The following is a 26,818-nucleotide window of genomic DNA, read 5'->3' as shown; positions in this document are numbered from 1 at the left end:
GGAAAGCGCACGCAGGGCCGCCTTATGCCTGAATTCAGGGCGCGGGGTCCACGGGCTGTTATGAGGTGTCCAGGCTGCGGGGCTCTCAGTGGGTCAAGCCGAGGGCGGGAAGGGTTGGGGAAGCCAACCCTCCCCCCCCCTCATTATTGGTTGGGAAAAGCAAGTTTTTTTAAAAAAACCACAAACACGTTTAATCTAAATCTTACGAAAAATAAAATGTGTTTGTGTTGGGTTTTTTTAAACTTGCTTTTTAAGACCTACAAAAAGTTTAAGACGCGTAAGGCACATTAAAGCCACTTCAGGCATTTCTAAGCACCTGAGTGGGGTGGCCGAAACGGGAACGTTTTTAACAGCAGGCGCCGAAAATAGCACAGCGGAAGCGGCCGCTGAGTATCATGGGGCAGGGCGTTCCGAAGTTGTGGGAACCACCGCGCTGTAAAGAAATGCCTCCTTTACAAGTGTGTCCTTCGCAACTGCACTTGCAACGGTGCCGATTCCGCCAATGGAGTTGAGGCTACACCTGCATCAGATTCCCTTAAAGCTGTTGCTCCCCGCCCCCCCTTTTTTGTATGGGGTAGAACTTGTATTTGTGGTGGTTTTTTTAAAAATTCAGAGATTTATTTTAATTCAAATGTTGTTGTTGTTTTCATAGCATAAACATAGAGTGGTTGAAACCATTTCCATTTCCACCACTAAAATATTTCACCTCCTAAAGTCAAACTACTGTGCCGGCAGCACAGAAGCGACTTCACAAGCTTGGGCAGTTTGTAGGGAGTTCCTGGGCTGCCCTCACCAATGTTGTCCAAAAGAAAGCAGAACAATATGTTTGGCACCATCTTATCTTCAGGAGTTGCAGGAAGGAGGCATGCAAGGCATCATCCAACTCTTTGGGGGACTCCAGTCTGGACCAGCCCCATCTGCCCCTCACTTCCCTTTACACTACAACATGTGCAGAAACCACCTTCTTAACCATTGGACCCACTATTGCTCTCATCTGCTCAATCCACTGGAACCTGTCTTTGTATGCAGGGGAAGGATTTACCAACTACTCTCACCTGGTTTAGCTGGCCAGTCACAGCCATTCCTGGGGTGTGGCTGCTGTTGCATGCTGACAGCCTCTAGGAGTCACAGGTGAGAGCTGAGTGCAGCCCATACACACTCCAGTTAAGTATTACAGTCATACCTCAGGTTGAATGTGCTTCAGGTTGAGCGCGTTCAGGTTGTGCTCCACGGCAACCCGGAAGTAATGGAGTGCATTACTTCCGGGTTTCACTGCTTGCGCATGCGCAGACGCTCAAAATGATGTCATGCGCAGAAGCGGCGAAAAGTGACGCGCGTGTGCGCAGACGTGCCGTTGCTAGATACGTTTGCTTCTGGATGCGAACGGGGCTCCAGAACGGATCCTGTTCGTATCCAGAGGTACCACTGTATTAACTTTACTAATATTTATTGGTCGCTTTACTCATAAAAATAACCAAGAGCAACTTCTAACCGCAACAGGAATACTAACAAACACCGCAGGGCCACTTAATAGAAACAATTGATTGCTCTCATTTTTCATAATCACATAAAATAGATTGATTCTGTTTCCATTCAAATCAGTCAGATTTTATATATATATGTCAAAAAATTAAGGTTAAAAAACGCTTTGAGGTTGTTTTTTTAAAAGCGCTGTATAAATTTTATGAAACAAGCAAACAAAATAAACAAATCCTGTTCTCACAGTGGCCAACCGGATGCCTGTGAGAAGCCTGCAAGCTGGACCTGAGTGCTGCAGCCACTCTTCCCTGCACTATTTTCCAGTAACTGGTATTAAAAGCACACTGCCTCTGACAGTGCAGGTAGTAAGTATTGCATAAATATTTTTGTTTCATGCTCAGGTTCAAGTAACTTGCCCAAGATTGTCTGTTTCAGTTCCAGGCCTGGCTTACTAGGAGTGTTGGACCCACGATTCTCATTTTAAGATCCAGTGCCTCTGCCTTGGATACATTTAATTTGATAAATAACAGAAGAAGGACATGCCAAACTGACCACTAGAGAAGGGTGTATTGCTGCCAATTTTAGATGGGGCTGCTGTTCCTTTGACTTTCTCATTGTGCCCTTTTCGGGAATAATTCACACAGCAGCACAGCACGCAGATCAGGTTTTGCCAGGCTTCGGCTTTGTAGATTTAAAGCATGCGTCTTCTCCCAAAGAATGTATTGGGAATCGTGGTTGGTTAAGAAAGCTGGGAGCTGTAGCTCCCAGCATGGGTTTTTTTGGGGGTGGGGGAAGCCATGTGCTTTAGATGTATCTTGTGTATGCAGCTTAAGGAAGAACATGTTAAATGTTGCTTGGCTCCTGAGCAGGGGTGGAGGAAATTGGCTGAAAAGGAACTTATCTCAAGGTGAAAGAAGACAATGCATCTTTTTACCAGTGGTCTTTACAGGGTTTTCAGCCACGAGGAGGCTTTGTGTGTGTGTTCTAAACATACTGGTACCCATTTATAGAACACTCAGAAACACTGGAGAAGATGCTACATCTGGGTGCCAAATCTTTCGAGAAAACTGTGCTTGCCAACTTCCTGGAGCGCGCCGTCTCAGTAGCTGTCATAGTCATAATTCTGAGCATCTCTGGAGATTAAAAAGCGCAGCTTCTAAATGCAGCACCAGGGACAGGAAGTTTAACATGCACAAAAGATTCCTTTCCCTCTGCCTTCTCCTTGAACTGGGGGCTAGGGTTGTAGTACAGTCATACCTCATGTTACGGACGCTTCAGGTTACGTGTTTTCGGGTTGCGGAGTGCAGGAAACCCGGAAGTACCGGAATGGGTTACTTCTGGGTTTCGTCGCTCGCACATGCGCAGAAGCACTAAATTGTGCTTTGTGCATGCGCAGAAGTGCCAAATCACACCTGCGCTGACGCGGCAATTCAGGATGCGAACGCTGTGGGTTGCGGACGTGCCTTCGTCACAGATTACGTCCACAACCCGAGGTTCCACTGTATTTGATACTTTGCAATATAGAGCATGTCCACTGACGTTTGTGCAACTGTTGCAGTGATAAAAGTAGGAACGTACAGATAATTAGTGGCGGATTTAAAGGTATGTGCAGTATGCACAGAATTGGGGGGCCCCAGTGGTTTAGGGCTCCCCATGTTATTAGTATACATAGTTAACAGAGAGGATACCTTTGAAACAAGATGGCAGACAACTGCCAATACTTTTTAGTAGTTTAGTGTGTTGTGGTATTTTCACTTTTCATTTCTCCTACTTCCCAAATAATCCAGTGGGGTCCTGCTCTATAAGGGCAGGGGTTGCCAGTAGATTAATCAGCTAAATCAGAGGTTTTCAACCTTTTTGAGTCCACAGCTCCCTTGACCAACTACAGTGGTGCCCCGCAAGACGAATGCCTCGCAAGACGAAAAACCCGCTAGACGAAAGGGTTTTCCATTTTTCAATGCGCTTCGCAAGACGATTTTCCCTATGGGCTTGTTTCGCAAGACGGAAACGTCTTGCGAGTCTTGCGATTTTTTTCGCTCCCCCCCCCCTTTTTCTAAGCCGCTAAGCCGCTAATAGCCTTTTAGCCGCTAAGCCTTTAATAGCCGCTAAGCCGCTAATAGCCTTTTAGCCGCTAAGCCACTAAGCCTTTAATAGCCGCTAAACCACTAATAGCGCTAATCCGCTAAGCCGCTAATAGGGTTGCTTCGCAAGACGAAAAAACCGCTAGACGAAGAGACTCGCGGAACGGATTATTTTCGTCTTGCGAGGCACCACTGTACATTCTTTCTGCAGCTCCCCTGTGGGGAAACATATTCCAAAATTCAGAAGCCCAATTATTTCAACCCTTGCCTGCAGAGCTGGCAGCTTCTCACCCTTTTTCAAACACCCTCCTTTGTGAAGTGTTCCCTCAGCCGCCTCTCTTTGGGAGTCCTGCGGGCAATCACCATGACCACCCCTGGTCCCTGAGCCTCCACCCCTCCACCCCAAAGAGAGGTGACTCATGCCTTTTCACAGAGGCCTGGGAGGAGAATGCGGCCAGCATTAGCGGCCAAACGGAGACTGACAGAAGCTAAATGTGAGGCCACCATCTTACTCACCTTGAGAGGTGGCAGTGGTAGCTGCAGGCGCCGCTGGGCCTGTGTAGCGGAAAAGCTCCCCTTTGGCGCCAGGCACTCAGCTCTCAGGCAGGCCTCGCACACAGCAAGCACAAGAAAGGCTAGCACAGCGCTTGCCTGCCTGGCCTCCCACTTGTCTGTCCATTCCCAACAGCAAGGGCTGGTGGACTGCCTGGCTAGGCTCCCTCACCCACTTGCTTGCTTAATCCAAGACTGCTTCAGCTCCTGGCAACCAGCACCCCCTGGCCAGCCCCAGAGGCACCACTCGCCTGCGGAGCATGTAGCCAGGGCTTCAACAAACGGCCGTGCAATCCTTTGGGAGGCAGAGACACAAGACGGCATCAGAGCAGCGAGGTAAGGAAAGAGGGACAGAGGCCAGTGTTGCCCACAGCACCCCTGACCATCATTCAAGGCACTGCAGGATGCCATAGCACACTGGTTGAAAATCCCTGAGCTAGATAGTCTGATGGTCTACATCTGAGAGGGGCAACTTCTAAAGAAATAAACAGCTTGCATGCTTTGTTCCCTGTCCTCTCCATTCCATTGTTCTTCCGTTTTTTGGATAGGGCGGGGCTTGCTCAGGTTCGTGTGGCAGCAGGCCTTTGGTTTTGATGATGCCTATTTGTGTCATAGTTGGCCTCATTGTAGAAAAGACATCCATTCCTGTGGGAGATACTGGGAAACTTGGTATTACCTACTCTAACTGTCAGTGGCTCTCTAGGGTTCAAGGTAGAGGTCTTCCCTGTTCTTTCACCTTATCCTTTAAGCTGGAAATCCCAGGAATTGAACCTCTCGTCTTCTGAATGCAAAAAAGTGCTTTACCAATGAGCTTTGTTCCCATTCCTCACAACTAGTTAGTCAGGTATAGGTTTTAACTCTTCAGAGATAACTGAGCTCATTGTGGCATAAAAGTTTTTTTTCCTCCCCCCCCCCTTTTATTAATTTTATTCCATATTACATCACAATGCAAATATACCATTGTGGCACAAAAGTTTCTTACACATTAAAAGTGTAATAAGATTCTGTTGAATGAGGTCAGATTCATCTAGTCCTACATCCTGTTTTCACAGAGGCTAACTCTCTCTTCCACCTGTGGAAAGCCTGAAATCAGGACCTGAGTGCAACAGCCATTTGTGGTTCCCAGCAACTGGGATTTAGAGACAAACTGCCTCTGGAGGTAGAATGTGGCTGATTGCCATTGATAGCATCACCAACCACGAATTTGTCTAATCAACATTTAAAGCCATTTAAATAGGTCACCATTGCTACCTAGTGGAAGAGTGAATTCCATATCTTAACTATGCCCTGTGTGAAGAAATATTTCCTTAGCGTGGGGAATAGTTCACATGGAGTTCAGTGCTTGGGGAGGGGGTCAGCCTAGCTGATCAGATAAGAGCTGAGTTTATCCAAGGCCAATAGCCCGAGTATGCAATGCTGAACCAATTCCTTTTATTTTCCCTTTCAGTTATGTCAGGTGGAGTGGTGCATCTCCAGGCCAATGAATGACGACTTATGTTAAGGATGGAGGGGGGGGGGGGACAGAAAGTGGATTGAAATATAAAAGCAGCAGAAAAAGACCTGTCTTTTTCTGTGGATGTGAATAGCCAGCATGCAGTTTAAAGGGATGAAATTTGGAGTGGTGTGGCTAGACTAGGATTATAGTCAGGTAAGTGGCTTATTCTATGCTTTGCAGACGAATGCAGGAGAGGACAAAAACATAGGAATGCATTCCTTGCTTGTCCATACAGGAAAGGAGAGGGGTTTGGAGGGTCAATTGTTTTGAGTGATTGGCATGAAATCCCAGGGCTCACCAAGAGTGGATGCAACTTAAATGAGGAGATCTCCATCAGATTTGGAGGAGGCCAGGAGAACATGACTGCTGAGCTCTCGACTCATTTTGGAATTGTTCTTCTTGGAGATGGATTGCATTTGCCTCTAGTCCAGATACTGCAGGCTGTATTTTAACTGGCATTTGCAAATCAAGGCTCAATACAGGTTATTTTCTCCAGTTGTAGTTCTCAGATCTTTTGCTGTGATCTCTTGCTGGACCATCAGAGGAACAATCTACCTTTTTTTATATAGCTTGGGATGTGGAAGCTGTTGCCTTCCAGCTCCCATCATGCTAGTCAGCATGGCCATTGGCCATAGTTGACTGGACTCATAGGTACAATAAATGTTGCTGCCTGAGGCAAAGGAGCAAATGGTCCCCCACAGTCAAGGTGCACAGTGTGATTATGAGTTTTAAACATCAGTCCTCTGGGAACGGTAGCTCTGTGAGGGGAATAGTGGGTTTCCCAACAGCTCTCAGCATGCTTAACAAGCCACACTTCCCAGGATTCTGTGCAGGGAGCCATGGCTGTGAAAAGGTTTGTGACAGTGTGGATGTGGCCAGTTGGATTTACTTCTGAGTTAAAACACAGGGTTGCCCTGAACAATAATCAAGCTTGCTGGCTCTAAAAAACACACCCAGTAATTTCGCTACCACTTACCTGAACTGTGGCTGATTGCGAGGGGGATTCCCACTTTCCCACATCCCCCTCCTTTTAACTTGACTGGTGAGCTCTGATGGGGAAATGCTTGAACTCCTTGCTTTTTATTCCTTCCCAGTCTTTTAACTTGAGCCTGGCCTGCTGTGAGGTAATTTATTGCTTTCTCACATTTTGACTTCATAAAGAATACCTGAGCCATTTCTCTTCTCTTGTCTCGGTTTAATGCTTTATGCACGAGGAAGCAGCTTTGGACACCACACTCCAAAACGGACCTCCTCCTCCCAAGACCAGACTTTGGTCACATTCACAGCATACATTTGGAGCACTGTTAATATCACTTTTATGGCTTTCCCTAAAGAATCCTGGGAACTGCAGTTTAAGGGTTCTGAGAGGCATTAGAAGACAATTCGTAGAGCTACAGTTCCCAGCAGTCTTAACGAGCTACAGTTCCTGGGATTCTTTGTGGGAAGTGCAAGTAGATAAAGTGCACATCAAAGTGCAAGTAGATAAATCGGTACCGCTCTGGCGGGAAGGTAAACGGCATTTCCGTGTGCTGCTCTTGGTTCGCCAGAAGCGGCTTAGTCATGCTGGCCACATGACCCGGAAGCTGTACGCCGGCTCCCTCGGCCAATATAGCGAGATGAGCGCCGCAACCCCAGAGTCATCTGCAACTGGACCTAGTGGTCAGGGGTCCCTTTACCTTTTTAAGCAGATGTTGGGTGGCCATCTGCCAGGGACTGTAAGCCTGGCCATCACATGGGTGGAATTGGTCCCTCCCCAGTTTCCATTTCTGTGGTTGTATAACAGACCTAACTTCTCCTACACTCTTAAACCACTGTGTGTGTCTCCATCACCTTTCTTTGTTATCCCTTCAGATTTATTATTTGGAAAGGGAAAAGGTGCTAAGCTGTTTCTGTTCTTGCAGTGCCCTTGGAAAACCAGAAAGGTGAGTTCAGTGGTTCAAGTTCTGCGCACAGCTGCCTGAAAGTAAGCCTCGCTGAAACACAGTGGGATGTCTTCCTGAGTGAACATGCATGGGTTTGCGTTGCAGAGGAAATGTTTATTAAGTTGGATAGTGCTGGTGTTTAATGTGCAGTGTATCACTGGGATGTGGGTCTGAAATTCCCAATGCAAAATCAAGTGGGTCATAGTGATTGGGAATTAATGGTGACTATTTAAAAATATCCATTTGTCCCCCTAAACCTGTCAAGACAATTACTGTTATTGTTTTAATTTATTCAGTTTATTTCTTAAGATTACTTTATGCAAAGATACTTGGGCAAACAAAAGTTTTCTTCTTTTACCTGTCTGCTTTCCTTGAAAAGTGTTGCAGTTACGAAGTGGCAACTATTAGTGTTGCTAATCTTTATTAAACAAACAAACAAACAAACAAACACCACCAGTGATTTCTAGCCCTACTTTTAAGGTGGTTGGGGGAGAATTTGCTTGCACTGGCATTATAAGATGAACGTGGGTTTTAATGTTCCAATTCATTTCCTCTGTGTCTAGGCCTGCAAGTGGTGATGGCCATTGTCACGCAATCACGTATTATCGACTGCTCATTTAGGCCAGTGTCTTTGAAAAAGGAAATCCATAGGAACCAATTTCCAACTTTCAAGGAGGGAAGCTTGTTCCTAGATGGGGATTAATGGGCCAGCTCATCTTCTTACTGATGTCCTGACTTCTGACAGGTTACAATCAGGGGTGGAGTCAGATCTCTTGGGGCCCTTGGCATGACATTTCTGATGAGTGCTGCAACCTCCCCCCGTTTCCCATCTATCTAGGCTATAGAGCAGAAATTTCCAAACTCTGTGTCACGACACGTTTAGTGTGTCAGCTGCAGTGTGTACGTGTGTCATGCAAGTGCTTCCTGTGTTTTTCCTGGGGCTTAAAAGGGGTTAGTTTAACCTCCAGTTTGCTAGTAAAGCTGAATTACTGTGTCACAAGGTGATGCATGTCTAAAACGTGTGTCACCAACATGAAAAGTTTGGAAAGCTCTGCTACAGAGCTATGAAATCAATAAATTTCATAGATCTATTGGCCAGGGCATTACATTTGAGGTAATGTAAAATGGTGAATGCACACTATAAATGGGAAACTAAGCTTGGCTCTTGTTCAAAAGTGACACTGCTGGACTGCAGCACAAGAGTTTATATGATTTCTGCAGGCGAAGTTTTTAGTATTGTGATCGAAAGCTTGGAGGACCCACCTGTCAGGAAACCAAATCAGAACTTTATTGTGTCTCTCAACAAAAACAGGAAATTCAAATACTGACTATACCCAGATCTGATGAAGTCTAGTGTTGTATAGTGATTAACCCTGTTTTTTCAGCGTAACTTACCTTAACTCAGTTCCGGCACCTCTCACGTGGGCACTATTGCCATTATAAGAGAACAAGGGAGGTGTTCATGGTGAGTTCTGGTACCTCATTTTCTGGAAAAGTAGCACTGCCTACTATGTTACTATCCACACAAATTGGAATAAGGTAAAATATTGTGGGTTATATGCAATGTTAGTGCTACTCAGTAAAGGCCCATTGAAATTAAGGAAGCTATTGAATCCAGTATATAAATGTCTTCCAGACTTCATCACCTTTACTCCCAAAACATTGATGAATCAGGTTTTTAGAGATCTTTAATTTAATATACACGGATCTTTTTAAAAGATCATCAGTTCTGCAGTTATCTTTTAAAGAGCAAAGAGAAACCAATATAGATTAGAATAAAAGAACAGAGAAGGAAAAATCCCATTGGCCCAGGGACTGGGAGGGGGGAAAAACCCCAGTTCCTTTTCCCAGAGTTTGCAGTGTGTCATACTTGGCTCCTAACGAGGTCCATTAATAGGCGTCAAAGGGAGCAGTGTGGTGTAGTGGTTAAGAGCGGTAGTCTCGTAATCTGGGGAACCGGGTTCGCGTCTCCGCTCCTCCACATGCAGCTGCTGGGTGACCTTGGGCTAGTCACACTTCTCTGAAGTCTCTCAGCCCCACTCACCTCACAGAGTGTTTGTTGTGGGGGAGGAAGGGAAAGGAGAATGTTAGCCGCTTTGAGACTCCTTAGGGTAGTGATAAAGCGGGATATCAAATCCAAACTCATCATCATCATCAGCCCATCAAGGGCAGGGAGAAACCTTTGGAATGACCCAGGAAATGGGTCTAAGTTTTTCTATCATACAATAAAATTATATCCAAATGAAGTGCTCAAAAGATTTGTAGAAGGCCTATAGCTCAGTGGCAGAGTATTTGCTTTGCACGCAGAAGGTTCCAGGTTCAATTCCCGGTGCCTCCAGGTAGGGCTTTGAAAGTCTCCCTGCCTGAAACCCTGTAGAGCTTGATTGGTGTGACTTCAGTTTCAAATAGCTTCCTATATTCATCAATTTTTAAAAAATCCCCCAAAACAACAAAAACCTCACCTTTCTGTGTTTAGTGAAAAAGTCAAGGGCAGACAAAATAATCGCCAGTCTCCGAGAGAGAGAGAGAGAGAGAGAGAGAGAGAGAGAGAGAGAAAATACAGAATTATATCGAAAGACACATAGCTTTCATGAGATGGAAAGCACATCTGAGACTGAAGATTGTTTTTTCAGTCCTTGGGAAGTAAATAGCACATGGTGCTAAGGAACATCAAGGTGAACTTTGGAATTGTTTATGGGCTGATACGTGTTGTGTGAACTCTATTCTTGAAATGGCATTTCTTAATGTCCACTGCTGCGGTTCTCATTTCATGAAATGGATGCAATGTCTGAAAGGAGAGAGAAAGAGAAAGAAATCTTGCGGGAGCATGCTCACTGGAAGACTAATCCTTCAGAGGGAGTTGGCAAGTTAAGCCACTGTGTTTCTCTGCGGTTGGCTGCAGTAAACAACTGTTCAAAAGACATGGGGGGTGGAAATGGATGGAGGGACAGATTGACATACGCTGTGCATATCTCCCTGCGCTTGATTTTGATGTGGAGAGCTTCAGAAATGCTTTTTTATTTAAAGCAGAAAGCCATTAAAACATGGGTAGGCAAACTAAGGCCCGGGGGCCGGATCCGGCCCAATCGCCTTCTCAATTCGGTCTGCGGACGGTCCGGGAATCAGCATGTTTTTACATGAGTATAATGTGTCCTTTTATTTAAAATGCATCTCTGGGTTATTTGTGGGGCATAGGAATTCGTTCACCCCCCCAAAAAAAAAATATAGTCCGGCCCCCCACAAGGTCTGAGGGACAGTGGACTGGCCCCCCTGCTGAAAAAGTTTGCTGACCCCTGCATTAAAAGATCAGTGCAGTATTCTCTTGGGTGATTTTCGCAATGTATTTGTCTCTGTTTCTAGGCCAATCTAATCCTATTTTATAGGACGGCCATGCTAACACTCTGGAAGTAGCAGGCAATGCAGTGTCAGACCACAGCTGCAGTCTTAATCATTTCAACAGTGCAAACCTAACCGTGTCTACTTAGAAGTAAGTCCTTTTGACTTAAATGGGGCTTGGACCCATTTATGTGGGTTTAGGATTTCAGGCTATGGTAGGAAGGAAGCCCCATAGAATGCATGGGGACTTGTATCTGAATACTTTTGCATAAGATTGTGCTGTGCAGGACATTTCTAGGTACAGTGTGGTACCTCGGTTTTCAAACGTCTCCATTGACGAACGTTTCGATTTTCGAACTCTGTAAACCCGGAAGTAAATGCTTCAGTTTTCAAACACGCCTCGGAAGTCGAACATGCCACGTGGCTTCTGCTGAATACAAGATCCTGAGTGCAATAGCTGTCGGCTATTGAGTTTTCAGTTTTCGAACTTTTCAGAACTTGAACAGTCTTCCGGAATGGATTACATTCAAAAACCGAGGTACCACTGTAATGCCTATCAGACAATGTTTTGTAGTGGTGGGGGCGCACCTGTAGCACTTGTTAAAGGTGAAGGTAAAGGGACCCCTGACCATTAGGTCCAGTCGTGACCGGCTCTGGGGTTGTGGCACTCATCTCACTTTATTGGCCGAGGGAGCCGGCGTGCAGCTTCCTGGTCATGTGGCCAGCATGACTAAGCCGCTTCTGGCGAACCAGAGCAGCGCACGGAAACACTGTTTACCTTCCCGCCAGAGCGGTACCTTTTTATCTACTTGCACTTTGATGTGCTTTTGAACTGCTAGGTTGGCAGGAGCAGGGACCGAGCAACGGGAGCTCACCCTGTCACAGGGATTCGAACCACTGACCTTCTGATTGGCAAGTCCTAGGCTCTGTGGTTTAGACCAGTGTTTCCCAACCTTGGGCCTCCAGCTGTTTTTGGACTACAATTCCCATCATCCCTTGCCACTGGTCTTGCTAGTCAGGGATGATGGGAGCTGTAGTTCAAAAACAGCTGGAGGCCCAAGGTTGGGAAACACTGGTTTAGACCACAGCACCACCCGCGTCCCTCCGTAGCACTTGTTACTACTTCCTTACAATTTTGTGTTTTTAAAAATAAATATATTCCCTTCAGGCGTTGCTGACAAATACGTAAAGAGATAGACATGGCTGTTTGGAAAGGAATCCAGTTTTTACTTATGCTTAAATAAATTCAAACTTACTACTTCAGTTGGGAACAGCTTATGGGAGTACGTTAGTTCTCCTGTGTGCATACTTCACATGCCAAGGTTTATTTTCCTGGCCTGGTTGAATTGTGTCCTTAAACATGGATAATGCCTCTTTCTTGCCAGGACAAGAGTGTATGGTAGAAACTAGCCTACCATACACATGTAACATTCATCTTTCTTGCTTCATCCAGTTTAGCCTCTGGCACTGACTGCCACTGGCATTTTGCCCTTGGAAGGTTTCCTAGAAAGAAAAGCCGCCCTCCGGCTGAAAAAGGCCCCCCACCCCTGCTTCTAAGAAAAGCAAATTGTCTTTCAAGTTTAAGGTGAACTTTAAAAAATAAAATACATAGTTTGGTTCATTCTTGTTCTTGATAGGGATAGAGAAAGCCATGAGGCAATCTACTGCTAATGAATCCTTTTGGGAGATGATGAAATTGGAGTGAGCTGATTGTCAACTGAAAATGCTGAGGGATTTGTAGGGAACGGGCATTGAGGGTTATAGTTTTAGCATAAATTAGTGGCATCTGGTACCCACTGGGTCCTGCGGGGCTAAGCATGGAGCAGAGGGCAGTTATGTAGCTAGTGGGTAGGCAGAGCCAGAGATCACATTAGGCATGCGACACACTTGACCATCCTGCAACTCTGATGGTGGGGTGGGGAATCAAGCAACTGAAATGGTGGCGGTGGGTCTTTCCCTTCTATGAGGTCAGATCAGAAATAGGAAAGGGGGGGGGGAAGGTTTGAAGTTTGATTATGGAAGGGAACTTTATCAAATTTGGGGGAGTAAGTGCATTTGCCTCTATGGCTGTATCATGAGACTGGTTTGATGCACAAATTTACAATAGCACACAAGGTAGTTATTTGCTGGAGAAGCTGCAAAGCAAAGAAAAAGAAAAAAAGAGGAGCGTAGGAAGCTGCTTTATGTTGGTCCAGCTAGTTTAGTTGATAAGGGACGCAGGTGGTGCTGTGGGTTAAACCACTGTGCCGCTTGGACTTGCCAATCGGAAGGTCGGCGGTTCGAATCCCCGCAACAGGGTGAGCTCCCATTGCTCAGTCCCAGCTTCTGCCAACCTAGCAATTCGAAAACACACAGTGCAAGTAGATAAATAGGTACCGCTCTGGCGGGAAGGTAAACGGCGTTTCCGTGCGCCGCTCTGGTTTCGCCAGAAGCGGCTTAGTCATGCTGGCCACATGACCCGGAAAAAACTGTCTGCGGACAAACGCCGGCTCCCTCGGCCAGTAAAGCGAGATGAGCGCCGCAACCCCAGAGTTGTCTGTGACTGGATTTAACTGTCAGGGGTCCCTTTACCTTTATCTTTAAGTTGATTTAGCTAGATGTTGAGGGAAAAAATGAGCTTTTGGGATGGGGGGTCCCATCTATTTATAGGGAGAAAAGTATATTATTTAAAACAGTGAGGAAGAAAGGCTGATTTAAATTGAAACTGTTTCCTATTGCTATTTCAAATATTTCCTAAACTGTGTTGGAAATGACCACTCAAGCCATGCTAATTTGCAATGAAATAGAGTATTATTTCATTCCCACGTTGTTTTTTGTCTGACTGAACACAGGTTGCATAATTTCTTTTTTTAAAAAAAGCTATAGAGTGAATGTCTTAAAAATATTCTCCTACAGGTGTTTCTCATGACCAGGTATCAGATCATTTGTGAGGTTAAATATGGGAATACAGGACATGGATTGTTTTTTCTTCTGTTCCTCCTCCTAGTTTTTCTCCTTTCTGTTTCACTTTGCCTTGGGCCCAGCCAAAAACAAAGTAGTGAACAAAACTATAATGGCAATGAAATTAAATGCATGGGATGAGGGGGGACTTGGTTTGACAGTGTTATATGCGAAAAGAATCTTGGGGTTGTACAATGTGATGCAAAAAAGGCTATTGTAATTTTTAGCTGCATTAATAAGAACCATAGTTTCTTAGGTCACAACAAGTAATAGATTATTATTATTATTATTATTAGCAAGGGGCTTCCACCCCCGTTGGATTTTTAAAATTGCAGTACATTTTTGATACTATAAGTCACCTCAAGACATCAAGCAACTGAAATGAGTAATAGCAACGATGATGATGATGAAATTCTGAAAAATGATGATGAAATCCATAGCAATAACAGCTCCACTTTATCCTACAGTAGCTTAACCTCACATTAAATACTGGGTCCAGTTCTGGGTGCTGCAGTTTGAGAAGGAAGTAGGCTGCTTGCACACCATACACAGTGGTACCTTGGGTTCCAGACGCTTCAGGTTCCAGACTCCACTAACCCAGAAATAGTACCTTGGGTTAAGAACTTTGCTTCAGGATGAGAACAGAAATCATGCAGTGGCAGCGGGAGGCCCCATTAGCTAAAGTGGTACCTTAGTTTCAGGTTAAGAACGGACCTCCAGAACGAATTAAGTTCTTAACCCGAGGTACCACTGTATTTAAAGCATGTGACTTCCCCCCCAAATTCCGGGGAACTGAGTTTTCCTCTCACAGAACTATGATTTCCAGCATGCTTAGCAAACTACATTTCTCATGATTCCTTGGGGGAAGTCACATGCTTTAAATGTTTGGTGGCCTTACAGAAATTGGAATGGGTTCAGAAGAGGGAAAACAAGGATGGTATGGAAAACAAGTCCTATTAGGAAAGGTTGAAATAATTGGATACACTCAGAAAGTGCGTCATTCCAGTTCCGTGACATTTCCTTACCTGGTAATTTTTGTGTATTTTATGTGATCTTACACATGACATAAAATCCACTTATGGAAAGCTAGCGGAATCTAGCTTCGCAATCATTTTCCTGTTAATTGATTCCAGGAAAAATCCATTTGTAACCCCATTAGCCTGGGAAATTGCAGGAGTTTTAGACTCTTGCAATTTCCCCCTGGTTTTCAAAGGTCTTGACATGACAAAATTTGGAGCGCTATTTGAACATTCAGTTCTTTCCTGCTCTTTTTCTGGGTGAATCATAGGGGTACAGAAGTGTACGTGCGCACAGAGGGCGGTGACATGTCCAGCAATGCCTGCTTGTTGTGTCACATCGTGCCTTCTGGTGTGAACGAAACGTGAAAGGTGGTGGTGGTATGTTGATCAGAAAGCCATAACCCAAAAAGAAAGAAGGAGCCATAACCCAGCAGCTAATGCAGCATAAAATGGATATCTGAAACTGGGATATTGTAACCACGAAAAATAATGCAATAATCCCCCCCATCTGCTTGCACCTTTATTCTCCAGAAAACAGAACTAGAGCTAATGTGTTAATGTTACAGGAGGGCAGTGGCGTAGCGTGGGGGGTGCAGGGGGGGCCGGCCGCACCGGGCGCAACATCTGGGGTTAGGGCAAATCCACGGGTTAGGGGGCGCAAATCCACAGGTTAGGGGGCGCAAATTACTTGCCTTGCCCCGGGTGCTGACAACCCACGCTACGCCGCTGCAGGAGGGTAGAATTTGGGAGCAGAAGCTTGACTATGGAACCAGTTGTCTAGAGGGGTGAGCTCTGTGAGGTCGTCTTCAGGTTGACTGGAGAACTGGAAAATCAGTTGAGGATGCCTTTCCTCTGAGTTTCCTGCTTCAAGCAGAGAGATTTGGACTGTAAAATGACCTACAGGGTGGCCTTTTATTGGTGGCTCCCTGCTTGTGGGTTACCTCTCCCTGTGATGTTTGACTGGTGCCATCATCCTTAAATAACTTTTGGCGCCAGGCAAAAACTTATTTTTCACCAGGCCTTTGATTGTTAACTATCTGTGATGCCCTTAGTTGGGTGGAATGATTTAACCCTGCCCTAAAAAGGTAAAGGGACCCCTGACCATTAGGTCCAGTCGTGGACGACTCTGGGGTTGCGGTGCTCATCTCACTTTATTGGCCGAGGGAGCCGGCGTACAGCTTCCAGGTCATGTGGCCAGCATGACTAAGCCACTTCTGGCGAACCAGAGGAGCGCACGGAAACACCGTTTACCTTCACGCCGGAGCGGTACCTATTTATCTACTTGCACTTTGACATGCTTTCGAACTGCTAGGTTGGCAGGAGCAGGGACCGAACAACGGGAGCTCACCCCGCCATGGGGATTCGAACCGCCAACCTTCTGATCGGCAAGTCCTAGGCTCTGTGGTTTAACCCACAGCGCCACCCGCGTTTTAGAGTTTACCTCTAAGACTAGGATTTTAATGTACATGTTTGTTTAATATATATCGTAAGTCACTTTGAGTAACCTTGATAGTGAAAGCGACCAGTACACTTAAGTAATAGTAATAGCATTTTTCAGTTTTTCCCCTTGAGTTTTAATAATGACAGGTAGGTATTGAGAAAAGAAACAAAAGAAAAATTCAGGTTTGTTTCTAAAAAAAATAAAAAAATAAAAAAGATTAGTTGTCACAATTGTCAATGAAGAAATATAGGACGCAGCTCTGTGACTTTATAAATAATATAACATTCTATTTCAATACTTTGCGCCAACTCTTTTTCTCTCTTCTTCCGTCAAATTTTAAACTAATAACTTAGTTTTGTTTAAATTAAATCCTGCCACTTCCCCAAATTCTTGAATCTTTTCTATAACTCTAGGGAGAGAGTTTTTTGGATTCTCCACCATAATTACTAAATCATCAGCATAAGCTTTCAGTTTAAATTCATTTTTTCCAGTTTTTATCCCTGTGATCTCATTATCTGCTCTTATATTTCTTGCAAGTACTTCTCTTGCAAGTACTTCTAGGACCAGAATAAACAACAGCGGTGATAACTGACATCCTTGTCTAGTTCCTTTTTGTATCTTACATTCATTCGTCATCACCTGATTTACAATTAGCTTAGCACTTTGTTCTGAATATGTTGCCTGTATTCCTTTTAAAAATTTAAATCCACAATTAATTTCTTCAAGCAATTTTTTCATAAAATCCCAAGAAACATTGTCGAAGGCTGAAAAATGTTCTTTCATTTGTCTACCTGGAAGGAATCCTGCCTGATCTTGATGTATATACTCAATTAATATTTTTTTCCATTCTGGTAGCTAAAATGTTTGCAAATAATTTATAATCATTATTTAATAGAGAAATAGGCCTATAATTTTTTTATTTGTAACATATCTGAATCTTGCTTTTGGGATTACTGTAATATAAGCTTCTTTCCATGTTTCTGGGATTTCACCTGTTTTTAAAATCTCATTCATCACATCTTTCAATGGGTTTACCAATTGTTCACTTAATTTTTTATAATATTTTGCCATTAGTCCATCTAGTCCTGGAGACTTGCCACTTTTTGTCCAATTAATTGCCTCTAGTACTTCTTGAGCTCTTATTTGAGTATTTAAAATCACCATTTTTTCCTCTTTTATTTTTGGCAGATTACTATTTTTTATATATTCCTCTATTTTACAATTCTTTTTCTTTCCTTTCTTATACAATTCTGAGAAATACTTTACAAATGCTGCTCTTATTTCCTTCATCTTATCTGCAATCTTTCCATTTATATTAATTTTATTTATGGAGTTTTTTGTTCACTTTTTTCCAGCTGCCACGCTAGCAGTTTTCCTGATTTATTGGCATTTTCAAAAGATTTCTGTTTCATTTTTTTTATCTTCCAGCTAATTTCTTCATTAACTACCATAGAGTATTGGGTTTGTAATATTCTAATTGCCTGCTTGACTGACTCTTTATTAGCTTTTTTTGACAATTGTTTCTCCTTTTCCATAATTTCACCTAAGATCTTTTTTTTCTTTTTTTCTTTCAATTTCCTTTTGAATGAATTTTGTTGTACAGTGGTAGCTCGGGTTAAGTACTTAATTCGTTCTGGAGGTTCGTTTTTAACCTGAAACTGTTCTTAACCTGAGACACCACTTTAGCTAATGGGGCCTCCAGCTGCTGCCGTACTGCCGGAGCACGATTTCTGTTCTCATCCTGAAGCAAAGTTCTTAACCCGAGGTACTATTTCTGGGTTAGCAGAGTCTGTAACCTGAAGCATATGTAACCTGAAGTGTATGTAACCCGAGGTACCATTGTATATAAGTGTTTTTACTTTCTACTCTGCCAAAGTATCAATCTGTCAAATTCTGTCCAGCTGGCAATGTGTATCCTACCTTTATCCAAAGGACAACTTGACACAGTTGTAGCCAATATGTACCCAAGAGAAAGAGAGTCTCTCAAAAGTCCAAAGTCAAGCTGTTACAAAGTCTCCAAAGCTGCAAATACTATGTTCTGCTTCCATTCATAAAAAGTCCCCTTGCAGAGCCTGTCCTCAGAAATCGGACAAATCACCAAATCAATCAATTTAAACCTGGTTTCTTCTCTTATTCTTATTTGGTTTTTACCTCTTAATTGGGAGATCCACTGCTTATGGTGGCGGTGTGTGGCTCCGGCTGTAGAGTTCGCTGGAGCCGTGAGTGGACTCAAGCCTCTTCCTTTCCCCTGCGTAAAAACGGCAGCCAGGGGATCAGGGCCGGCGGGTTTGTACACTCTGCTGGACCCCTAGAGTCCCCACTCTTTTGTGGGGAATTTTTTTGGGGGGCACCTAGCCCTGGCGTGCACCCCCAAGGCTCTATCAGCCTGAACCATGTTTAGACAGACGACACTGAGTGCGCCACCATTGCCTCCGCAGCGAACCGGAAGGTCAATTTACCAAGTCTTGGAATTCCAGTCCATAGCACCTGTACCACCCATATTGATGAACTATATGTCACTTATCTTAAAGGAAGAATACAAGGAATATATATCCTTGTCAGTGGCTCAAAACTGGAATGTCAGTGGCTCAGAACTGGAAAGTTACATTACTCTTATTGGAAATAATGGCTTAATAAAGTTTGAGACTTGGTCATAATGGCAAAAATAGCTGAGAATTGCAGCTGACTATAGAAATTAATTCTGGGAAAACTGATTGCTCCATGTACAATATTGTCAAGAGAACAATTACTTCCTGCAAAAGCAAATTCAAGTAGGGTTCTGTTTGTTTTGAATTTTGAAATTTTATGTTAAGCCATATTTTTTGCAGAATATTATGATCTGAAGTAATTTTATATGGGTCGAGTTTTGTGGTGGTGGTTAATCATTGTCAAATGATTAAATTAAAAAAGTTCAGAAATTAATGGATCTAAGTCAGTCATGTGCATTATTTTCAGTGGGTCTACTCTGAGTAAGACTAGCATTGGCTGCAACCCACAGTTAGACACCTGCAGGTTAAACCGACTTAAATTACTGGGCATGGCTTACTTAGGTATGATAATTTCACCCTATGGTGAAATTACCCTATGGTAACAACTGGTTGAAGCAAGGTCTAAAAGCTAACTGGGCAGACTTCAGAACATGAGATGAAAATGAAATGCAGGTAGAGTGCAAATATTCATACTCTTGTTTTTAATTGTTTTCCTAAGTCACTTGGAGTTTGTTTATGGACTGAATTCAAGGTGCTCATGTTAATGTTTAAAGCCTTAAACGATTTAGGCCCCAAATATCTGAAAGACCGTCTCCTACACTATAGTACTAAGATTGGCAGAGGGGGCCCTCTTGGTAGTTCCACCACCCTCAGAGATGGCGGCGGGGTGTGTGTTCCCCAGGATAGGGCCTTCTCTGTGGTAGCCCCTAAATTGTGGAGCTCCCCACACAGGTTCATCTGGCACCTTCATTATACAGCTTCCGGTGAATTCTGAAGGGGCACCCCCTTAACATTGGTTTTTTGCACTTGAGTATGTTTTTAGGGATGCGGGTGGTGCTGTGGGTTAAACCACAGTGCCTAGGATTTGCCAAACAGAAGGTCGGCGGTTCGAATCCCTGTGACGAGGTGAGCTCCTGTTGCTTGGTCCCTGCTCCTGCCAACCTAGCAGTTCGAAAGCACGTCAGAGGTACCGCTCTGGCAGGAAGGTAAACAGCGTTTCCGTGTGCTACTCTGGTTTGCCAGAAGCGGCTTAGTCATGCTGGCCACATGACCTGGAAGCTGTACGCCGGCTCCCTCGGCCAATAAAGCGAGATGAGCACCGCAACCCCAGAGTCGGTCATGACTGGACCTAATGGTCAGGGGTCCCTTTACTTTTACCTATGCTTTTAGGACCCACCTTATCCTTGTGATGGTAAGTTGTTTTAAACTGGTTTTAGTCTTGTAACCCACACTAGGACATTCACACCGGCTTATTTATTCTGAATGTTTGCAAGTCATGCCAGTAAAGGTTTGATGAGGACAATGACTAGGACATTAAAGTGAAGGGTGGGTTAATAATAATATTAATAATAATAATAATAATAATAATAATAATAATAATATAATGTAACAAGATGATGAGTGTGTCCATCAATTTCTGTTAGATTGCGCTGAGTAAGGCACATGTGAAAAATGGTGATGTTCCCTGATTCACTCAAGGTGAATCTCCTGAATAGCCAGTCTTGCCAAGATTATCACCCTGAGCAAGACAGAATAATAGGGTGCTTAAAACACCTAAGGAGAAAGGGAAAGTGGCAAATAGGCTAGGCGATGCCTTGTCTTCAGTCATTACTTATCTAATAAGGACCATTGGAGGCTTGTGGCCTTTTCTGCAGTCCCTTAACTCCTTTAGCTGCTCATTATCCAGTTGATGACAATCTTAAATTCTTACGTTATAGCTCTGAGGACTGTAATTATGAGTGGTGATGAGTCCTCTTTATGCCAAGAGGGCTTTAAAAAAAAATGTCTCGAAAACAGGAGCTGTAGTCATCTCCCTGGCAATTTTATCTCCCTCTTACACGCCCCACCCTTTTGCTTTATGTTCCAGGAGAAAAGGTCAGTCTAACTTGCTAGCATTCCCTAGCTCAGAGTGTTCCAACACAGAATCTTCTTCTTACAGTACCTCTGGTCCTCTAACCTTGTTCAGTGCCGTTGATGTATATTTAGGGGGGAAATGTTGCAAGGGAAAGAGCTGAAACTTTTGAAAGCTTTGCTTCTCTTTTGTTCCAGGGACACATTATCTGTATGCTCCTTGATTATTTTTACATATTCCTTTATGTTGAAAACTGCCCTGAAATCTATAGATGAAAGGTGCTACAAAATTTTAATAATGATTTTCATCAGAAATATGTAAAAACAGGGAGATGTCTGCAACAGAAAGACATTTATGTGAGGGCGGCATGCTTTTTGTTTGCCTGCTGAAGGGAGCTAAACAAGGATGCTAATAAATGCACATGCAACACATAATTATTCTGAATAAATCCAGTCTTTGGCTAGCAGCCTGCAGGAAAGTGACCCCAAATTCACACTTAACAACTTTATTAAGGGATTATGATTCCTGCCGTGATTCCTACGTCATGGAGAGTGGGCTTAGTTCACTGCTGGAGCTCATGCTAAAGGCCTCGGGCTCAGTGCCTACCACCTTCGGGTACGACTGGGAAAAACTTCCGTCTGCAGCCCTGGAGCACCACTGCAAGGCAGCATGGGAAGCCCTGAGCATGAGGGACCTCATGGCCTCTCAGTCTAAGGTAACCTCCTCTGTTTCCATTTAGATACAGCCCTTTATTCGCCACCAAGATGACTGAACTTCTATTTTTAGGTCAAGGACAACAGTTCTGTGGTAGAACATGTCTGCTGGCATGCAGGAGGACCTAGGCAGTGTTTCACAAACTTGGGTCCGCAGCTGTTGGACTACAACTCCCATCATCCCTGACCACTGATCCTGCTAGCTAGGGATGATGGGAGTTATTGTCCCGAAACAGGTTTGAGAAACATTGACCTAGGGTCACTCCTTGGCATCTCCTAGGTAGGGCTGGGAAAGACTCCTGTCTGGAACCCCAGAGAAGCAATCCCGATCACTGTAGACTTGTGCTTCTCAAAATCCAGCCCCCATGTTCCACTTGAAAATTGCTAATTGTATTGCTGGACCATGTAATGATTTTTCTGCCTGTTGGAGCAATTGTAATGCACTGTGCTAGATGCTGTATGAATTTTAATTTGTATTGCTTTATTTCATTACACTTTGCCTTCCATAGAATTCAAATTGTAATACACTCCAGAACGAATTAAGTTCTTAGCCCGAGGTACCACTGCACAATACAAGAAATGCAAGAAATATAATTAAAACAGATATTAATATTTTAATGCAAACATACAGTGGATCCCAGGTGGTCTACAGACCATGGTTTGGGAACCTCTGCACTGAACAATACAGAAGTAGATAAGCCAGTGGTCTGACTAGGTATAAGGTAGCTTCCAAAATGGAAAAGCTGTCTGTTACAGTACACAAGGATACTCCTTGGTAGCCCCATAATGTGTTATTACTATCAAATACTGCCCATTTTTATCTAGCTGCTAGCCTAATGCACGTGTGCTTTAAGCACATAAGAGCCTGTTGGATCAAGCTGAAGACCTATGAAGTCCAGCATCCTGTTCTCTCAGTGGACATTCAGGTACTCGTGGGAAGCCTGAAAGCAGGACTTGAGTGCAATAGCACTCTCCCCACTTACAATTCTCAGCAACTGTCATTCAGAAGTATTACATCCTCTGACAGTGGAGGGATGAAATCGTCTCATTGGACTTTACTCTGGCTACCTTCATTGGAAGCAGTGTTAGAAACTGGGAGATGAAACTAGGTGCCATGTGGCTCCTGGGACCCGGGGCTTGGCAGTGAGTTGCAAAAAGGACTCACTGATGAATGCGTTGTCGTGGTGGTGGGGAGTTCTACCCCCATGACTACTGTGTCCTAAAATCCCCTCCATGAAAACAGAAATGTTCTGCATATTGAAAACTCATCTAAGCTGATTAATTTGTTTACTCCTATGATCCTCTCCTACACATAAAACAATGCCCTTTTTTTCTGAAACCCATTTGCCCTTCGGATGTTGTTGCTTGCAAATTGCTGACTTTGGTTGAAAAGATGGAAGCTTCACATTGAAAACGCGCTCTTGCTGTAAGCAATGATTTATATTTCAACAGAATTAAGCCTCAGTAGGGTCAAAGAGGACCCACTGATCTTATAATCCATCTACAGATGAAGAAGGGATGGGTGGAAGGGGTTGAGCCTGTTGTGAAAGCGATGTGCCTTCTTAAGTTGGAATTTGCACAAAGCAGTGACAGACTAAATAGGAATCCTTAAAACTACACAGTGCCAAATCTAGACATAAAAGAGATAATGTTCTTGGGACCAGCCCAGCTGCTTGAGTTGAAGGACAAGATGGTGTCCCCAGTTCCATGTATAGAAGCCAGCTAGCCTAGGTCCCATCTGCACCATATTTTTAAAGCCCGCCATTGTAAACAGTCATGACTTTCGCCAAAGTATCATGCGAACTAAAGTTTGTTGATAGTGGTGTGAGTTGTTAATAAAGGTAAAGGGACCCCTGACAATTAAGTCCAGTTGCAGACGACTCTGGGGTTGCGGCGCTCATCTCGCTTTACTGGCCGAGGGAGCCGGCGTTTGTCCGCAGACAGTTTTTCCGGGTCATGTGGCCAGCAGGACTAAGCTGCTTCTGGCACAACGGAACACCAAAACCAGAGCAGTACACGGAAATGCCATTTACCTTCCCGCCGGAGTGGTACCTATTTTTCTACTTGCACTTTGACATGCTTTTAAACTGCTAGGTTGGCAGGAGCTGGGACCGAGCAATGGGAGCTCACCCCGTCTCGGAGATTGACCTTCTGATTGGCAAGCCCAAGAGGCTCAGTGGTTTAGACCACAGCACCTCCCACGTCCCTAGTGTGAGTTGTTAGGAGACTCCTATACTCCTCATGGAGCTATAGTTCCCTAGGAAGAGGGATTGAGTCCTAAACTTGTTTGTTGACTTTTGCAAAAAGTGTAAGTCCAAGGGAACAGCATTTTGCAAAATAAATCCAGGCTGGATGTTGGAAATAGCTTCCCCAGACAACGTTTTTCTAGTCTACTTTGCACCAGGTGCTATCTGTAAAGTGACATAAGATCATAGCTTCGTTCAGAGATATGCTGTTGAAAAGTGGCAAACACCTGAAAGTGACCTCAAAACTTTAAGCAAGCTGAATTACATGCTCTTGGGTTTTGTTTTGTTTTTAATACTGTTTCCCTCTCCCTCCCTCTTAAAGAATTACAAATCCATGTTGTCATAGAAACTACAGAGGTTGATCAAAACACCTGAATTTAGAAGCTTTTTTTAGGGGGGGGGGGACCAAAAAAAAAAAGACCCACAGTCTTATGTCACAGAGAAAGCTGGCTTGATTTATTCGACTGATGCTCTTCTTTTTACATAGGAATAATATTTATTCGCATATTGTTGGGGAGTTGACCTTGTCCTCAAATGTCTGAGCTTTTCCGTTTTCACTTGAAGCACCAGAAATAGCCTTGATTTGGGTTCAGGGAGAAAGAGCATGGTGGAATTCATTTGTTTTAGCCTTCCTCACTCAGGGAGGAATGCATATTGTGTAATTAACTTGAATGGGTTTTGTTTCTTGGCAAGCTTTGTCTTTGTGTGTAATTATAAGTGTGCATCACAATTTGGTCGTCTGCTTTTTTTTAAAGATGCATTTTAGGGTCTGTGGGGGGTATGAGAACCAAACACTCTATAATGTGTATAAAACTACCCCTCCCAACTCTTTGCAAGGAATACTGTCTCTCCTGTTCCTTCAATTTCCTTCCTCCTTTTCCCCCTCTCTGACTGGTAATGCAATCATTGGGCCTCTGGGGGCATTGTGAGATTGCACTACAGAGCATGCTCCTGAGCACCTACTGTGGCTTTGGTTGGAACGCGTGGAGGGAGTAGATTAGGCCTCTGAAACGCCTTGACAAGAATCCCAAAAGGCCTGCACAGACAGACTTGAGGTATGAGCACTTCCAAGTTATATTTTAAAGGGCTGGTTTCTCTCTCTCTCCCCCCCCCCCACCCTTGTCCTTGGGAGGGTATTTCGGAAGGAAATGCCTCTGTACTGAAATAACTCTAGCAGCAGAGCACTGCCTTTCTGTTATCAGATCCTTTTATCTACTCTGCTGGAAGGGGGTCCTTGTAGCCTGGAACCTTTTCCATTTGCACTGAATGGCAGAGCTGGCTCTGAATTATGAGGCATGCTTCTGTTTTACTTGAAGGCAAGCTGTTCTTGCAAACGTTTATGGAGTCATGCCTCAAAGCAGGCAAAACCATGCTCAAAGCAGCAAGTTGGTTGTTGCTGCTGCTGCTGCTATTGCTGTTCAGTCTGCCCAGCTTTTCTCATTCTTTGCTATAACCTTTTCCTTGTCCATTGCAAATTACATTGTTCTCAACCTTTTGTGTAAGGGGCAGCAAGAATGTATTTTGAGAGCTCCAAAGAGTAAATAGCACAAGGTAACTAAAACCAACCAGCCAGACAAACAAAACTAGGCTCTAGGGGATTTTGTGGCTACTTTGTTAGGCATGTTGCTTTTTAATGCAGGATTTTGAAATAATTGCTTAACTGGACCTTATCCCTTCAAAATGGCTTTCTGTGTATTAATTTTAAAAGTATAAATGGTCTTCTGTTTTACTCAAACAATAATTCCAAATATGCCCAGTATTGGAGATGGAGCAGCACTTAAGGTGCCAAACATTTTTATTTGAAGTTGGTTTATTATCCTGGATGAGGTTTGCAAGGCTACTTTCTTTTGTATGGTAAATAGTTTCCTCGCATAAAGGTAAATAAAAGGTAAATTGTGTGTACAATGACTTTTAATGGGCCTGTCTTGGCTTTGATTTCTGATTGTATTGATAGAAGTGTGGTACACTTGAAGTTAGAATCTGTTTATGTTTAGAAAACAATTCTAAATGTACCTGGCTTTGAAGTCAAAGAGGACCTAGTTTAGAGCTGAGCAATGTTGCCACCAAGTCATCTGTGCCTTTTATAGTGTTCACAGTTGATTGTATTTCAGTCACACTTAAAATTGATGCTATTTTAGGCTGGCAGGCCCAGGTGAAACTAACACTTTAAAAACCCACGTGCTCCTCTGGATCATCTGGGGTAATGGTTTTCTGCAGGTTTCTGTGCAACACTGCTGGGGAAGCACAAAATAAGGAGGGAAATTCACTAGCACTGGTCAGGCACTTGTGACTGGCTGTCCATTCACAAATCCAGCCTTTGAAGTGTTTGGTTTCAGCCTTTTGTTTTACTTTCATGAGTCTCCCAGGTGCCTGCCACCATTATCAGGTCAATCACCTTTGGATAACATACTGCGGTACAATAAGGTGAAATAGGAAGTAACTGTGCTTTCATTTTGTTCCTTGTTGAAACAGGCCTCAGCCTCTGGCATCCATCTTGGAAAAACAGCCAGAGTGCTGGAGCTTGCTCTGTTTTAACTTCCTAGACAAAATTATTCACTCTTCGCCAGCTGTGTTGCATTCTTCACCCTGTAGCTTATAACAGGTATACATGCATGAATTAGAGGAGCCCGAGGGGAGTGGGGAAGAAGAGACAAAATGAACAGAGTATAAATGAATTCAGTATATACTGCTGTACATACAAAAAAAATACTGCCTGCCTTATATAAGAGAAAACTATTGTGTTTATAAATCCATTCCTTCTCTGGGTTTGGGCTTAGAATAGTGTAGAACAGGCTTTGCAAACCCAGTGCCCTCCTGATGTTTCAGACTACAACTCCCTTCAGCTTATGCAAGCATCAGTCTTCTGCAAATAACACAAATCCCTCTTCCTCGTAGTGCATACGCACTGGAGTACAATGCTGTCAGATATTTATTCTCCTTATTCAGAAGACCTATAAACCTCTTGATCAAAAAACCTCTCTAAAACAGTGTGTAAATAAGATTGGAGATAAACCACAGCTGAAATCCATAATCT

At 43.8% G+C, this 26,818-nt stretch overlaps 2 protein-coding genes across 15 annotated transcripts in view; one reads left to right on the top strand and one right to left on the bottom strand.

The window, feature by feature from the left end:
* SLC31A2 (solute carrier family 31 member 2) overlaps window positions 1–26,818 on the bottom strand; it is a 989,995-nt gene that overhangs the window by 208,816 nt on the left and 754,361 nt on the right. The window lies entirely within an intron of this gene.
* EHMT1 (euchromatic histone lysine methyltransferase 1) overlaps window positions 1–26,818 on the top strand; it is a 139,884-nt gene that overhangs the window by 619 nt on the left and 112,447 nt on the right. For 2 of the 14 annotated variants that reach the window (XM_077922312.1, XM_077922315.1), the window contains one exon: window positions 1,726–1,844. The exons of 6 other annotated variants lie outside the window; for them this stretch is intronic. In XM_077922312.1, the coding sequence (XP_077778438.1) occupies window positions 1,737–1,844 (108 nt within the window). In that variant the 5' untranslated portion in view covers window positions 1,726–1,736. Of the gene's footprint in view, window positions 1–1,725; window positions 1,845–7,479; window positions 7,530–24,698; window positions 24,840–26,818 lie in introns of those variants that run through there. 6 more of the 14 variants (XM_077922313.1, XM_077922317.1, XM_028714989.2 and 3 more) reach the window with 6 other exon arrangements.

The sequence above is a fragment of the Podarcis muralis genome, chromosome Z, assembly GCF_964188315.1.
Source record: "Podarcis muralis chromosome Z, rPodMur119.hap1.1, whole genome shotgun sequence".
In the NCBI taxonomy this organism is placed as follows: Eukaryota; Metazoa; Chordata; class Lepidosauria; order Squamata; family Lacertidae; genus Podarcis; species Podarcis muralis.
The sequence above is the reverse complement of the archived record's forward strand: the minus strand, read 5'-3'. Positions and strand labels throughout refer to the sequence as shown.